We start from the raw sequence: 17,202 nt of genomic DNA, 5'->3' as shown, positions 1-17,202 counted from the left end.
TGAATTTGAAAATCTTTCGAAGAAAGAATAAGAACTTTTTAAGTGCAATTGGAATACTTTGGTTTCGACATTAAATAATAACAATGATATAATATATATGTATAAGATATCTCGTTTAAATATTTTCTGTTGATTATAATCGAAAGATATATTTCAAAGGAGAATTGAATTGAATGGAAGGAAGGAAATTTTAGAGATGTTCTAACTTTTATTTTTAATTCCCAATCCTCTAAATAACTTGAGAACTAATTGTGCTTAAAAGTTCTTCGAGCAATCCTCTTTTTTTTTTTTTTTTTTTTCACTATTTTCAAAATTCGTTTCATTCATTCCGGAAAACTATCTCGGCAATCAATAGAATATTAATAATTACTTTTTATTTCACCTCTCGACCTTATGCAAATCCGCCGATAAATTATCTGCAGCGCGCCCAATCGAGCGTTTAACATTCAAGGAATTCTTGGAGAGGATCGTTAGTTAGCGCGAAAAATTCGCCTCTCTTTTTATAATCCGGAAAGTCTTGCAAGATGTTTTTCATCGGCGTTTTACATTAATGTTCGATGGACAGAGAAATTGGCTGGTGGCGAGTATTGCCAAACAGAAACGAGTTTTCAAACGGAGGGCGAAGCAATCAAAGTAATTGGCAATTTTCCGTGAAGTCGATCCTTTCGTTGCCATTTCATGGTCAACCGTTCCTTCCTTCCCCTCTCCTCCTCTTTCTCTCTCTTTCTCTCTTCCTTTCAACGCCAGAAATCGTGTATTTAAACAGCAACTAATGGACCGTTTATTGACCGAAACACTTTTCGGTTCGGTCGATCGTTGCACAAATTCGATTATCGTCCTTCTACTCTTCATTATCCGCAATTTTCTTCCTTGTATACCAATTAAACCGATAAACGTCGGGGCCAATACCTGAACGAGTCGTTTGCCAAGCCAAGTGTTTTGTCGAGCGGCGATGAAAATGTATTTTAAAAATGTGACGAGAAAGAGAATTATTGCTTTTGACGATCTGGTGATGGAAATGTTAAGCGAATATGGAAAATACTTTTCTAATATTTTCATTTGAAAATGTTTTTTTTTTTTTTATATATCTCTTTTCCTTTTTTTTTTTAATCTTTGATTGGATCGTTAGTTGGTATTTAATTGTAAATTGTGATTTAATTGTAAATTTTTATTATTAAACTTTGCAATGTTTTCATTTCGAAAATATTTTTAACTTTTTTTTTTTTTTTTCTATATTCTATTTATCTTCGAGGTAATTGATTTGTTAGTTCAATTCAGTTGTTAATTGTAATTATAAAAATATAAATTTAACGTAGAAATTTTTTCGCGTTTCGTGCCGACCGAACTTTGCAATATTGTTTGAAATTTGTAATTTTTAATTTCTGATCCATGTGTTCGAGGTGGTCGAATCGTTAAGTTTTCAATTTAAAAAATTAGTTGCTTTATTTCGAACTCGAAGAGAGTGAGGTTTATTCCTATCCCCTCGTTTTTAATAATTCTTAACTGTTTGCCCACCACGCGTCTTTTTTATTTGGTCTTCGTCTTTTGAAGTATCGGTGCCCAGAATGTATCAGCCTCGAGTACTTAGAGGGAGTAAAGTAATTGGCAATTTTCTCTTAAATCGGAGACCCATCCTCAAAGAGGCGCTGCGATCAAGCGAATAATAGTTAATTTATCGATAAACTTGTCGCGTATCTTTAAAAAAAAAAAACTATGAGAAACGATATCGATAATTATCAAATTGAACGTAAGTCGAATTTTTCTTTCTTTCTTTCTTCCCTTGATCATTTTACGACGTTTCAACGTTAATGGAAAGAGAGATTTTTCTTTTTTTTTGAATTATTTTTCCACAGTTTCCACACTGTGGTCGACGAAATTTGATATTTTACACATAAATAAAATTTCACGCTTATCTATAATAATCAAAAATTTGCAAAATAGCGTTTTAATTGTATTTGCATTCGCATCGCTGTTGATAAAATTTGATACTTCGTTGATACATATATTGATTGCTCTCCATCGTAGAAAACTGAAATTTCCAGTGATTAAAATTGTACACTTATCCGTAATAATAATGACGTAAAATGACGTGTATCGAAATTTGCAAAATAGCATTTTAATTGTATTTGCCCTGCTTGCAAAATTTGATACTTTATATATATATATATATCGAATACCTTTCGATATAGAGAGCCGAAATTTTCACCGAATGAAACGTTATAGTTTACAATAATTATTTAAAAATATCTGCATTATAGTGAATAAATTTTTTCAATCGACTTCAAGAAACGAAATTAATAGAATGATACGCAATACAACAAAGATGAAAATTTCATTATTCGATTTCTTGATGCTTTAAAATGTAATCGGAATAGCTTGAAAATTCGTATATCCCTATTTCCATTTCATTTCCTTCGTTAATTTCCTCTTTCCCCTACTTTTATCACCGACACGTGTACATAGGATTGTGTAATTCACGGTAATCCCCACAGGTAACGTACGATAACTTTAAGTAGCGTAAAACGAAGGAAAATTTAACCGTCTTATAAATATATAGTGGCGAATCTTTCGAGGATTTTTGGTTGAAAAAGGAAAAGAGGCGATTTCTATTTCCACCATAAAAGATTGAATTTCAATTGAGATTAATCGACTTTTTTTTTTTTTTCCTAATTTTTTTAGAAAAATTATATTATTCGCAAATGATTCGAAAAATAAACGAAATAATAATAGACGATCGTGGCGTAGATTACGTTACGCAGTTGTTTCGTAGAGGAAGGAAAAATTAAATAAAAAGTAGAACTTCGATTCAAAAGCATACACGACTCTATTTCTGCAATCCACGTTTCTTGGAAGAATGTAAAAGCTGCGAGGTCTATTAACGTAAAAGATGCAAGGAATCGATTTAGCGAAAGCCGTAGTACAATTTCTTCGAAAACCTTCCCGAACAAATCAATAACCGGGGCGACGTATAAATGAACTCGCGTCATTGAATCCATCGTTCAGCCGACACCGGGTCAACTTTGATTTTTCCATTTCGGTGAACTTGGTTGGATATTTAAGAACATCTGTTGCACGCTACGATCCGTTTAATACCCTACTATTGATAAAATGGGGATGAATCAAATTTGTTTAATCGTAAAAAACTTTGTAAAAAATTCAATAAATCTCTCTCGATTTTTCAAAGATATTTTCAAAATTAAATATATAAAAATTTTTCTTATTTACACCAAACGTTTGCAGCGTCAGATATATATAAAAAAAAAAAAAAAAAAAAAAAAAAAAATAGAAAATAAGATCTGGTGGAAAGAATCTGATGCGGATAATTCGCCACCGTGGCGTTTAAGAGGGATGCGAGCAGAATGCATTTAAATCACCGAATTTCAAATGCAGAAAAGGGGTAAATGTCGCGCTGCATTCGATTTGACTTGGAGAGGCGGTTTAGTCACGATTCGATCGCCTTTGAAACATCATTCACTATACTGAAACGTGACTGGAACCTGAACGCTATCGGCGCGCTTCCCCTGGATTCAGGAAGCACTAAACAGTGATTGAACTGTGACTACGTCTCGATTCGATCGTTAATGGAAATTGAACTTCTAACGCAATTGTTGTTCCAATATGTGTGTATAAAATAATGACGCGTTCGAGGAGCGAGACGTGTTATTTTTATTCTTTTGGAAATAAAAAAATAAATTTTAGAGAAGAAAGAAGAGTTGTTTAGTTCTTCGAGTTTGATATTGTTTATCAAGGTATTCGTGTTACGTGTCGTTTAATTCTCAAAATATTAGAGTAATTGGATTCTGTGATTGAGAAATTGAGAAATTTAATTTAGAAAATTAAATTAAATCCGTTTGTTTTCTTGAAATCTTAAAATCTTGTTATTTACATATTTTATATGTACAAATATACATATAATTTGTCTATAGAGAATTTCTATTTTCACTCCTCGCAAATTTTTATCTAACCTTTAGATGAAATATCAAAAATAGATACTTTCGAAAGGAATGAATAGATATATTTTTTTATTATTTTCAGCGAGTAATATGCGCGAATTGTTTTTTCTCTACTATTTTCGTGGAATTCGTTTGATGTTTCGTCTATTGTACATACGTGGTAATTTCTGATCACGTCCGTTGAAACGTTTGTCGATCGTCATTCCACCGGTTCCTCGTTTCGACATCGCGAAACATGATCGTGCATTTTTCTCTTTGTTCCCCTCTATTTGCGTATTTTTTGAAAGCTTAAAAATATTATATTTCTCCCGTGCTCGTGTTTATTTTGTGCTTGACTGCATAAAAAACGACATATCGATTTTATTGAATTTTCCGCCTTTTTGTTTCCCCAGATATTCGATCGAAATATCTAAATAGGGATATCTTCGAAAGGAGGAAAAGCTTTTAATTAAATTATCGTGAAAATTGTATGGTAAATATGGAAGAAAAGAATTTAATTCGTGATATCGAACGATGTATAAATTAATTAATATTTTAACAAGTAGTTTATTCGCTAATTATTGCGAATAATTTTTTTAAAAAAATTCTTCCACTAATATTTTAATATTTTTTTCTGATTTCAGGGACTACTACTACGACAGGTGAGTGGGAATCATGAGTGGAGATACAAATTTTCTTGCTTGTCCTTTCTAGTTTTAAAAACACGGTATCCTCTATTTCTGCGATTGCTAGGTATGTAAAATGAAAATATTTCTCGTATTCGCATAATTCATCCAAAAACAAAAGAAAATTTGAAATGGCGTGAGACGAAACACTGGAAATTGAAATGATATTTCTATATGTAGAGTGTTTGAAAAATATAGTATTATTTATTTAACGCTTGAATCACGAGCAAATACTATTTCGTATTTATATTAATATTATCCAAAATAGAAGATACAATCGGTATATTCCAAACATCAAATTACCAATTTAATCTTTTTTTTTTTTTTTTATGATAGAGTGACAAAACACTAAATTCTGAACATTTGTAATTCAAAATCTTGCCCCATTTGGCAAAGTTACATTTAATTTCAAAATTTTCCTCCTCCAAATGATATTTCGATAAAAAAAGAAAAAAAAAAAAAAGAACAATCGCTTCGTATATAATCCATAATCCTTCACTCACGAAATTTCATTAAAGGGATCAAAAATTTTTCATTAAAATTTCATCAAAAGATGCAAAAATATTCGAATACCTTCGTGTATTCCGTTATAAATAAATTTCCAAACTACATTCGATATTACAAAACTCGTTTCGAAAATAAAATTTTTCCACGAGTGCTAATCGCGCCGAGTGCGCGTAAAAGATCACGTTAAGCTGATTTCCTTCCATTGAAAACATTTCGAAGTCTGGTGCGGGAGCGCGATGACCGCGCGCGCTCAAATTTTCAAAAACCCGGGCATAATTTGCCGTCGATGCTGGAATTATAACTACCAGACCGTAAATCATAATTATTATCTCGCCCCGTTTCACGAATGTTTCACTTCTGCCTCGTGTGCGCGATACGCAAGAGGAATATCGCCAACAATATTGAAGTTTATTAATTTATTTTTCCGTGTATCGTTTTCGCGCGCCGATGCGTGAACGCATTTATTAACTTCTGGCATCGATTCCAATTTTTCCCACGTAATAATCGATATTTATCTTTATCATCGATTCTTTTTTTTTCCCCCCCTCATAATAATTGTTAATTGGAAAAATATTGTCTTTATTTAATTCGGGATCTTTTAGGAAACTTTTTTTTTTTTTTTTCCTTTCTAGAATACGAGCGAAGAATAGAGAAAAATGTGAATTCTATTGGAAAAATGGAAGAAAATAATAATGGATTGAGAACTTAGAAATGGAGGAAATGATTATTCCATTCCATTTGCATTATATTGTAAAAAAAAGTAACTTCCATTGATCGGTATTTCTATGTAACAATTCTGTCAAAAGATATGTCTGATTAATTAAATTTAATAAAATCTCTTTTTCACATAAAACTTCACAAATTTTCGAACGTAACAAAAAAGGTTCGATTCAAATAAATCGACATTGCATCACATTGCTCTCTTTTCCTTCTCTCTTTTCTTTTCCTTGTTTCGACAAACGAATTTTAATGGAAAAAAAAAAAAAAGAAAGAAAAAGAGAGAAAGAAAAAATAACACCGTTTCAAACACGAATCGCGTTCGAGTGAACTGCGCGAGTAGATTTTTAGAAGCGGGATCTATCGTCGTTCAAAGGAACTTTTCTGTCCGTTTAAAAAAGCTCCCGGCGAAATTCTTGAAACCGCTAAGAAGCTCTACTTTTCTAATACCGAAAATATCACGACCTTTCTCTAAGACGTATGTGCACACGAATAAAAGGTATTTCCGCCCGCGAAGAGACGCGGGTTTCTTTTTTTTTCTTTTCTTTTCTTTTTTTTTAAACACGACGAGAAAGCACAACCCGGTTAAATAAAACATTACGAAATCAACACGCGTTTCTATCTCGAACGCGAGCACCACTTTGATGCAACGGATTCTCTTGCGTTGACTTAAGCTGGATGTATCCTTCCTCGCTCTGGATTTGTTAATATTTATCGAAAATCCTTCCGTGCATCTTCTCTCGACAAATTGGACACGAGAAAAGTAGCAGATGAAAGGGTTATGAAAGGTTTATTGTTTCAACCCTTACGATCGTGGCATCCTTTTACTCGAGATCAAGATTTGACAGAGTGGCGGAATTGTAACTTTGAAGGGGGAATCGATTCAGGCATAAGAAAAATATTCGATAGAAAAAGATTTTTCGAAATGATGGAGCAACATTTTATTTAGTGTCGAGAATTTCTTCTTTTTTTTTTTCTTTTGAATTTTGCAGTTGCGTCATTTCATATAAAAATAATAAAAATTTGAATCTTTGTATCTTTGTACTAAAAATTTCTTTATTTCGATGAACATCGAAATCTCCAATAATTAATATTTTCCAGTGAGTAATAATGGTAGTTCAAACATTTTAAACATTTGAGAATTAAATTTGAAAGGACAACGCGAAGGAAAGTGAGAAGGACGAAGGGGATGATGATTCAATAGTTAAGAAGGAAACTGAAAATGGGAGCGGTATCAGGTTCGGTCTTTGTGAGAGGTCGCATCGCGAAATCACGGACTCCACCTCCTTGAATAGAGGCAAACGAAGCATGCAAGGGTTGATTAGTCAGTCTGCGAGCAAACACCCTCGACGACAGGATACATTAGCGCTTAATTATTCGCCTACTGCACGCGATCATTTTTTCCTTCTTTTTTTTTTCCTTTTTTTTTTTTTTTTTTTTTAATTTCTTCCTTTTTTCCCCCTTTCTTTCTTCGCCCCTCCTTCACCCTCGAGGTATTCGTCCAATTAATCGGCCGCTCGCTTCGTCCAAGAAGCGAACAAGGACCGGGTTGATTGAATGGAAGTGGAAACTTAAAGAGGCGATGCACGTGCGATTATCAAAGCGAGGTACACGCCAACGTTGTTATGCTCACGTGACCATGGATAATAATTATTAAAGCGCAACCTGGTGGCTGCCTTTCTATGTTTCGACACAACGCCAACTCCCCCGCGGCGGTGAAACGGCATTTTTCCTCGCATCGAAGGATGAGAAACTGAATTTCCGTGTAATTCAGAACCGTTGTTTGTGACACCGTGGGCCAAAGGTTAAGAGATAGCGAGCTCGATATACGTATATACAGAAGCGGCGAATTTCCATGGTATTTTTTATCGATTTTATCGTCGAACATTTTGATGGAGAAACGTTTGTTTCTTTATCGAACTAATGGCTTCCACGCCATTTATTCGTTACTCGTTTATTATTTATATACAGGGATATAAAGATCCTCTGAAACGTATACTCTCTTAAGAATATAATCAAATTTCAAAATATTGCAAATCCACAGCGTGGCGAAATATATATTAAATAAAATGCAACGTCGCGCGAAAAATGTAATTTCGTCCAACGCCCCGGCTCGCGAATTTAATTACAACACCAATTCACGATACCAACGTAACTCCCGTTGTAACCCGTGTATACCGATATATGCACCGTCCATCTCGCTACGCATCTTCACGCAATGGTGGCCAACCACCGGCGATCGAATGAAAGGGCACGCGAAAAAGATCCAAAAAGGGGGGAGAGGGGGGGGGAATGGAGAAATGGAAGCGTTGTCCATGCGACCGCGCCCCTCCAACACTGTCCTTTTGCTTTAATTGTTGCGATTCAGAGACAGTTCGTGACCGGGCTGGAGAAAGAGGGGGCGGTGGCAAAAGCTGGAACGCTTGTTACACAGGGCCGAATAAAAGTCATAAGCTGTCCTCTCAGGTATGGGTGGGAGCAGGGTTGGAACGGAATTATAACCGTGGGCCACGGGGAAACACATCCACGGTCCACATCCCGCCCTTTTCTTCTCGTGTTCAAACACGAACCACGTGACGTTGCCTTCTCGTTGCTTTATTAATTCCTCTCTTGCGCGGCCGTGTTGTACACCGCCCTTTATTTATTTTTTTCTTCCTTTTTTTTTTCCTTTTTTCCCTTTTTTTTTTTTTTTTTTTTTTTAATCCCCGTTTTCCAAAGGACTTTATATTCCATCCTTGCGCCCTGCTTTAAATATGCAACACGCGCGCCATAGAAAACACACACGTATACCATACGCGTATATAACACACGGGCAACGTGTAACGCACACGAGGCATCTAAAATCGCCACAAGCGACACGCGGTACACGCGGTCCTCGAACATTGTGCTCGTCGACTAAAAAGGAATTGATTGCTTTTCATATTTTTTCCTTCCTTTTTCCCCCCACTCCTTCCTTCTCCATCCACCATTTCGTCCTGCTCCCTATTTTTCCGAATTCACTTTTGTTTTTGCTTTTTGCTTGCTCCCTCCCCCCTCTCTCTTTCTCTCTCTCTCTCTGCGGCCAATTTCGAGGCTTTTCTCTTCGCGTTTTGTTCCCTTCTTTTTTTTCCCACCAGGGAGAAATTCTATGGTTTCTGAATAAACCGATAAATGGCGAGGACGGGTCGGAATGGATCTCGAGGATTGGCGTTCGATTAACTTTCTTGCACGCTTACCGGTATACGCGAGGGTATCGGTTTCGTCTCACCTCACCGGTCGAGGAGTAAGGAAATTGTATTCGAAAATCACTTGGGTGTTTAGTTGTTGTTCTTGGTCCCGGTTTCCTCGATGTTGGCTCGAGAGAGACAATGTCGATTACGATGCTTGTTAAGGGAAGCGGTTGGTGGACGGTTCTTGTTGGAGATATTTTGATTGGCATTTTCCAATTGTTAAGAGGAGGGGAGAGGATGGGGGATAAAAATCGAGGAAACGCGATGTTCCCTTTTTCAAAATCTCTTTTTGAATACGTGTATTTTTTTTTTTTTTTTTTTGGATACGAGAACAAATAGGAAAAGTGTAGATATATATTTTACGCTCGTTCTTTTAAATCTTTCTCTGTGTTAACGAAAAGTGATTAATTGGCATTCGGATATATATTTCTTTCTAAAGAAGAATCTTCAAAGATCCTCAAAGTTATCGATTGCAAAAACTGATGAACGAAAATTCATAAAATTCAAAAAGGGAAGAATGACGTAGGAAATGAGTAGACGTGCAATTATTATCGAACGAATAATATTTCGAATTTAAACGCCCTCGCCTACGTGCGTAGAAACAGTTGGTTTTCGAGCGAAATTACCGGTGTTACGACTTACTAAAATTAAATGTTGACGAGTGCTCGCGAATCCGTGCCTTCATATGAACTGAAAACGGTGCAAAAAAATGGTCATTTCAGTTTAAAACTTGTATCGAGGGGGGTTGGGGCGGGGAGCGAGTACGATTAAAAGTCGTGCGCTGGAAGCAGCGTTAAAAGCGCCATTAAAAACAGCGTATGAATTCCTGTCCGGTTTAATGATTACAGATTGAGGGGAACGATCGTAAAGTTCAAAGCTGTATATATGTATAGATTTTGTGCGCATTTTATTTCGATCGATGTAAAAAAAAAAAAAAGAAAAAAAAAGACAGAAAGAAAGAAAGAAAGGAAGGAAACATTTGGTGTGGCCTGCGTGCATACACAGAGAATAAAAAAGAAAAAAATATTCGAAACCAATATTCGAACACCGAGTAGTTTTATTTATTAAACCATCCCCTTGTAATCGAGATACCGAGAGGGTTGTTTCTTTTCCATCGATAAAGTTTTTCCCTTTGTACAAGGATTGTGTTTTGTGAAATTATTACTCGGGAAATGTGCACGTCTAATTTATCGTTCTGGAAATTTTTAGAACGATTCGGATCAACGAACGAGTTTATTCACGGACAAGGATCGTTCGTGGATTTTTATGCAAATATTTGATATATTTCTATATCCTTTTACGTATGTATCAATGATAATAATTAGAAATTAAAATTCGAATACCTGTATCACGTAATTTACTTTAAAATTCGATTAAAAGCATATTAAAATTAGGGAAATTTAAATCGTTAATTTCGAAGGTAGATAGGTAAACTTTTGGTGGAACGAACATTAGAAGCGTGAACGAGAAATAATAGACACAAATTAATAAGTCTTGTTATGAAAAAGAAAAGAGAAAGATAAAGTAAAGTGGAAATTCTATTAGCCATTAAAAAATTGATGTATTTGCTTACCCTCCTCGAAATCTTGTGTCTTAAATTTATTCGAATTTACTAAAATTAAATTGTATAGAGCATAAACAGATTTCTGTGCAACAGATTGTTATCGATACTCTCTTTCTTTTTTATCTATATTTTTCATTTCATCCAACCCATCGCGTTAACTCATTCTGAAGCTTTATTATTGTTCTTCTGCTAATTACTAAATTAATAAATTTGTTTAATTAATAAAACACGCATTCCCATGAATTTCCGTATAAAATTCCACACTCGTTCGCGCAGAATATTTTAATTATTGAATTTAATTAATAAGGCACGATTCCCTCTTTTTTTCTTTTGTGTATAAAAATATTTTTAACGCGGAAGTAGAAAATTCGTACGTAATTCATCGGCTAATACCAACATATTTCGATTCTATTTATTTTCTTATTCTCATTTATCGGCCTCCAGATTGTCGTGGAGATAGTTTTAAAAAAATAATCGAAGAAGATTCGCAGCTAATAGAGTTATGAGAGTTATCGCGATTCCCCTTCTCTGCGATTCAAACCGATTTTATGGGGAAACTATTATATCGGGAAAATTATGCGCCGAGAAATGGCGGGGTGAATATTCTTCGAGCGGTAAATTATCCTTGGCCGCATTACGCTTTGTCCTTGCTTTCTCGTCGAATTTTTTCCGCTTGTTCCATTCCGCGGTTATAGATAAAGCATTGTTTATGATTGCGAAATTCTTTCCCTTTTCTTCCCCGCTTTGTAAAGATCGGCCTCTTTATCCCCGAGCCGAGGTTCTTATCATTCCTTAAACGGATGGTATTCGTGTCTTTCTTACTTATCTCCACCAACAAATTTACGAGCAAAAAAAATTTTAAGAAAAACACTTTCAAAATAAAAATTTGTTTAAACTTCGAATATAAATTAATTACTAATCGTTCCAAAAAAAAACAACAACAACATTTACAATACTCGTTTTCCATTTATAATAAATTCTCGTGTCCAACAGAAAAAAATTACACAAACTTCTAAGTGTAAACGTGGATCGAAAATCGATGAAAAGTCGATCAAAAAAACCTTTCATCGAAATATCGCAAACCAATTTCATTTCTTATCCTTAACGCATGACGCGAAAGAAAAAAGAAGACAAAATAAAGGCAAACAAAAAAACTTTTATCCTCTCTCAACGATATCGGCCAGAGTTGCCAAGTATCTCGAGTTATTACGTACGTCGATACTCCGAAAATAGAAGCTCGGAAGGATAACTGTGTATATAAGACTGTATGGAGCAGCGAATCGCAATATGAAACGACGATATTCGAGGCAAGTGAGCATCTAAGATCTGGGTATCGCGTATTAACGAGGTTCAATTAAGTAAATGGCTCTCCCGTGAATTTTCTCGAGGCCGAAACCTTGAGGATTAATTACAAATTGAATCGGGTATATATATATATATATATATATATATATATGAAACGGGCGTAACGACTGGCCGACCTCGTGGCGCGCGCATACACGGCAAAGGGTGTCAGGTTAATTAGGGACATTCGTCCCTCAAGACATCGCTTTGTGACTAGGAGGCTTAACTGGACACGATGCATCGTGACCCTCGACACAGCACACCGGCCTATAAGCTTGATCCCCATCGACATACATTAAGTGCACGGATTTCAGACGTCTATCTCTGCCCTCTGTCAAATTAAGTGTCGCCGAACGTCAAATTCGGATCGATGTCGTCTTTCGTTTCGTCCTCGCTTTCGATCGAAAGCGAAAGGGGGAGGTGTTTTTTTTTTCTTTTTTATTATCTTCAACGTTGAAATTGTCGATATATAAATAAATTTTCGAGTAAATCGTATATTAGTTTTTTCGAAGGGGACCGGAATCGATCGATTTTGGAAATTGTTCGATGATTTGGAAATTATTTTTGAAATTTTTCAATATTCCTTTTTGCGTATACGATTATCAAAGAATCGTCGAAAGATTTTTGTCATTTTGTTGTATTAAAAATAATTATTTTTCAATCTTCATCGCGATTCTTTGGATCGGTTCCACGACTCTTCATTCGTGATAAAAATTCCAATTCCGTGATTTCAACTTTATTTAACCGACTATTAGTTCCGTTGGAACGTGTTGGTAAGAAAATTAAATAGAAGACTCGACACGTGTGAACAGAGGATAGTTTGCTTAAAAACGCGAAGTAAGACGATACGCTAATGTACGTGTAGGAAATGTGAGGATCGTATATCGATAATTTTATACGCGTTAATTAAATCTGACACGGAATTTTGTTAGCGGCGTATCGCGTACGATCTGCAATTTTACTACAAATTGGACGTAATGTAGGTGTAATACCCTGGTGTATACGCAAGAAAGGATATCGAGTTAATCAGGAATATTCATCCCTCAGGGTATCGTTTCACAACTACGATTAACCTCTATTTCGTACTGGGAGCAACGGAGATTTATATCACGAGCTTATTGTCCTCAATTTCCCTTTTCACGATATCGGTGGTAATTTAATTATATTATCGACGATCGTTACCGAGATAGACACAAAAATCTACGATTATAGAAATAAAATCGGTTTTAATTCCGATGGGCTGTGTAAAACGGTATTTTGAAACGAGGAGAAAAAACTAATTTCACAGCGAAAATCTTGCTTGAATCTTAAGAAACCTCGTTAGACGTACGTAAATTAAATTTCAACAACAATTTCGACAAGCTTTCCAATTAAATTTTCATCAAAAATCGAAAACTATTGTTACGAAATCACTATTCGTAAAAATAATTTATTTTAATTGACTACACTCGATACGATAAAACGTGAATCTTCCAACAATTTTGATTATTCGTCGGAAAATTAACAATTTTAACGACTATAAAACATCGTAACTACGTAATCACTATATCTCCAAGAGACAAGTCCTCCTTTTTTAAATCCAAAATCAGAATCACGATCGCTTCTAAAAAAAAAAGAATCGTTTCATTATTCCACCAGGGCGAAACCGCGAATCTTCCACCCTCGTTTACCAGCGGAAGGAGCGTCGTCGAAATCGGTTTAGCATCCGATTACGAAATCGGGGGAAGGAAGTACCGAACGCGACCTGTTACGAGACCTGTGAAATTCGCGTGGACAGACACGTCGCGGGTGGGAGAAGGATGGCATTAATTCGTGAAAACTTGGTTAAGCTTTTCCATCCTCCTCCTTTCCTCCGTCCACGTAATACGTAATTAGAAAGGACGAACCCGGCTCGTGGTTCCACGTCCACGCCTCTTTCGCCCCGGCCCCGCAACAACGAAAGGGAGGGGGAGGATTGTCTTGCAGTAATTTGCATTGGTTTAACAACCAGTTTCAAACTACTTGGCGTTACGTTGCTGCAACGCCTATCGTCTAATTTGTAGGGGCGACCAGCGCGTGTATATACGTGTAGTATACGAAGGGAAGGGCAAAACCTTGCTCGTTTTCTTCGGCGACAGCTCGAAGGTTTCTTTGTCGGCCAGCGCCCAGCGCGCCCCACCCCCTTTTAGACGTTGGATTTTGATTCCAACCTTTGACAGAGGTGCACGTTCATGCTACTAATTATCGCCGTGCCGTGTGATTTTTGCCGCCCGCCCGTTTCGCTTCTTACGCCTCGTATGATACAGCGTCGAGGAAAAAATATGTCGGGGTGTTTTTTCAGATTTGAATTTCGATTTTCGAAGGATCGTTTGATTTCGTTGGGACGTGAAATAGTCGTTCTAATCTAAGCGGAAAAGGTATTCAAAAATAAATGATATATTGTTTTATTTTAATGGAAGAAAAATCGTCCTTCTTTTGTTGTGCGCGCACGTATATCCGTTCTAAAAAATATTTCAATTTCGCGTAGTTTCAATTTTTCTTTCCTTCCTGGTTCCAATTTTTATTTTCATAAATTTCGCAAGGAAAATATTTTGAAGGAATGGATGAGGAGATTCTTCTTTTTTTTTTTTTTTTTTTTTTAGCTCTTCGCTATTTAATTCTCATTTTCTTGGGAACGCGAGAGGAGGAAAAGATTAGAATAAATATTTTATTCGTACGCGTGATTTCAAAGGGTAGGATATTATTAAAAAAAAAGAAAAAAAGGAAGAAGGACAAAAATCCCCCCGTGACGGGGCACAATAATGGCGGATGGCGAAAGGAATTCACGATTTACGCGATACTCGCAACTTATCCTTTGATCTAAAAGAACGGGAAGAGATGAAAATCCTTTCGCAGGCGACGCGTAATTTGATTTTCGCCAGCGTGGAACAAAGAAAAACTCCTGTCACGAGGAAATAAATCCCTGCTGTCGAGTCTCTCGGTATTCAAGCGCAATATCACTTAATACAGGCTCTCTAATAATATTTTCCACAATCGACTTAACTTTTCTTCTTCTTCTTCTTCTTCATCTTTCCAACTTCTTTCTTCCATAAAATTTAAAAACAGGAAGAGGAGAGGGGGAGGAAAAATTCTCAAAGATCGGGTCCGTACGCGTGAGCAAATAATCCAAGGGATTAGACTGGAATCTCGTCCGAGTAATCAAATAAGAAATCTCGATCCCGAGAACGAGATATAAGAAGGGTTGGAAAGAGTAGCTGCGAGATTTCACGATAATTCCTTCCATCGTTCCGCGGTGAAACTTTCTGAGCACTCTTTAATTGCTCGTAGAAATCTTAGGCAGGCCCAAAACTATCATACGGCCACGGTGAAAAGTTTCCTCGTGAAAGGAGATGAGATGGTGGCGAGGTGAAAGGGAGGCACGTATAAACCCACCACCACCACCACCACGGCTTTTCTTCTCTCTGATTCTTCTTCGCCCGCCTTCGCGCTTGGAATCTTGGCAAATTCCGCTTGGAAATCTTATTCCATTCTTTTCCTCTAATTACGTACGCGTAAATCCATGCTTAATGTACCTTGATTAATGTGCTGGTTGTACGATGATAAATAGCCGTGTAAACTCGGGTGATAATTTGAAATTTTTCCAAAATATTGCGTTAAATACCGTGATAATTCCTTTCCCTTTTCCCCGTGAATTTGAACATTTTCCGAAATAACTCGATCCACTTGATGATGGAACGTAAAGTTGGTGGAATATTCTAAGGAATATTTTTTTTTTCTTTTTCTCTCTTTAATATTTTTCCTTGTATATATGAAATTTGTAAAACAAAAATTAGCGACACTTTTATAAATGAAATGCGTTTGGTTCAAACGATATCAATGTTTGCTCGCAAAGAAGCAAGATTTTTTACTAGAAGTGGAAAATAATTAATCACCGATCGAGAGAGAATTATCTCTCGTTACAAAGGATACGATATTTAATTTTTTTTTTTAATGACTTTTCAATGACTTTATAACAACTAGAGAACGCTATTGTGCATTACGTTACGTGACGATACAAATATCGATTTAATAATTTTATTAGATCCACTGTCACGTGAATGTCAGGCAACGGAATGAAATCTTCACGAGGACACCGAGAGATAATCCTTTTCACTGATCAAAGGTTTCTCGATATTTAGAACTGACGTATATGGGTTACGATTGAAATAAGGATCAACGTATAATAACGTCATTGTGCCATTGCATTTTTTAACGCGAGCAGACAGAGATCCCTTCAAGCGGATGGATCGTATATATCTCAATAAAATAAGCTTATAACTGTTACGTATTAACCGGTGCTTCAAAATATTATCTGGATCCTCTTGCTTAATTATATTAAAGTTTAAATGGCAGAAATTACAAATAATTAATTCGATTAAATTTCCTCGAATTACGTTCTGAGAATAGAGTTGTTCGAATAAATTTTATAAATTACAAATCATGCGATTATAAGGGATAGCCGCCGTCTGTGTTAATATTATTCGTTGATTAATTATATTTCAAAAGTCGAAAGTAAACGATAGATAAATTTTTGCTGAATAATTTACAAATAAATTTTAAAGATTATAAATCTAAAATGCAATTAACGCAACTCTGTCTCTAATATTATGTTATCGTGTAACGATATTGTAAATTGTGAAAAAAGTGTCATCAGTGCAAGAAAATATTAGCGACACAGAATATTCCGGGAATGTCTTTACAATGATATCACAGCAACGGCAAAATGTCTTTCCTGATGATAATATACGATTTACTTGCAAACAGAACGGAACAATGAAATTCTCTTACTCCGGGTAACTTGTTCATCTTTGTTATGCAAATTCGTTGCCTCTGAAAGGTTGTGTGTAGTATTAAAAAAAAAAGTGGTGCTAAAAGAGCAGCTTTAATACACGTGACTAATACGCTCCTTGCAGCGCACCTTAAACTCTCGTGAAGGGAAAATTATGGCTATCTTTTGCACTGGGAAAGAAAACAACGGAGTCATGAATATAAATAGGTGTTTCCATATAATAAACATAAAGAATACCGAAACAGAGAAATAATCTGTGGTAAATACAAAAAAAATATATTTCTTTCCAACTAAATTCCAGTCTTTTTTTTTCTTTTCTTTTTTTTTTTTTTTTTTTTTCAATGGAAAAAACTCATAAGAGAATGGAAATGGAGGGGAGAGGGCGGAAAGGAAAGGAGGGGTTTACAAGCGAAAAAAAAAGGAAACATTAAAATGA

At 35.7% G+C, this 17,202-nt stretch overlaps 1 protein-coding gene across 7 annotated transcripts in view; it reads left to right on the top strand.

Moving 5' to 3' along the window:
• LOC100865280 (uncharacterized) overlaps positions 1-17,202 on the top strand; it is a 320,953-nt gene that overhangs the window by 281,198 nt on the left and 22,553 nt on the right. For all 7 annotated transcript variants that reach the window (XM_086908754.1, XM_086908752.1, XM_086908758.1 and 4 more), the window contains one exon: positions 4,577-4,594. In XM_086908754.1, the coding sequence (XP_086764880.1) occupies positions 4,577-4,594 (18 nt within the window). The remainder of the gene's footprint in view (positions 1-4,576; positions 4,595-17,202) is intronic.

Source organism: Apis florea, unplaced genomic scaffold (assembly GCF_048593485.1).
Source record: "Apis florea isolate Af1SG1 unplaced genomic scaffold, ASM4859348v1 contig_3081_pilon, whole genome shotgun sequence".
NCBI lineage: Eukaryota > Metazoa > Arthropoda > Insecta > Hymenoptera > Apidae > Apis > Apis florea.
Note: the sequence above shows the minus strand (reverse complement) of the source record. Positions and strands in the feature narration are given on the sequence as shown.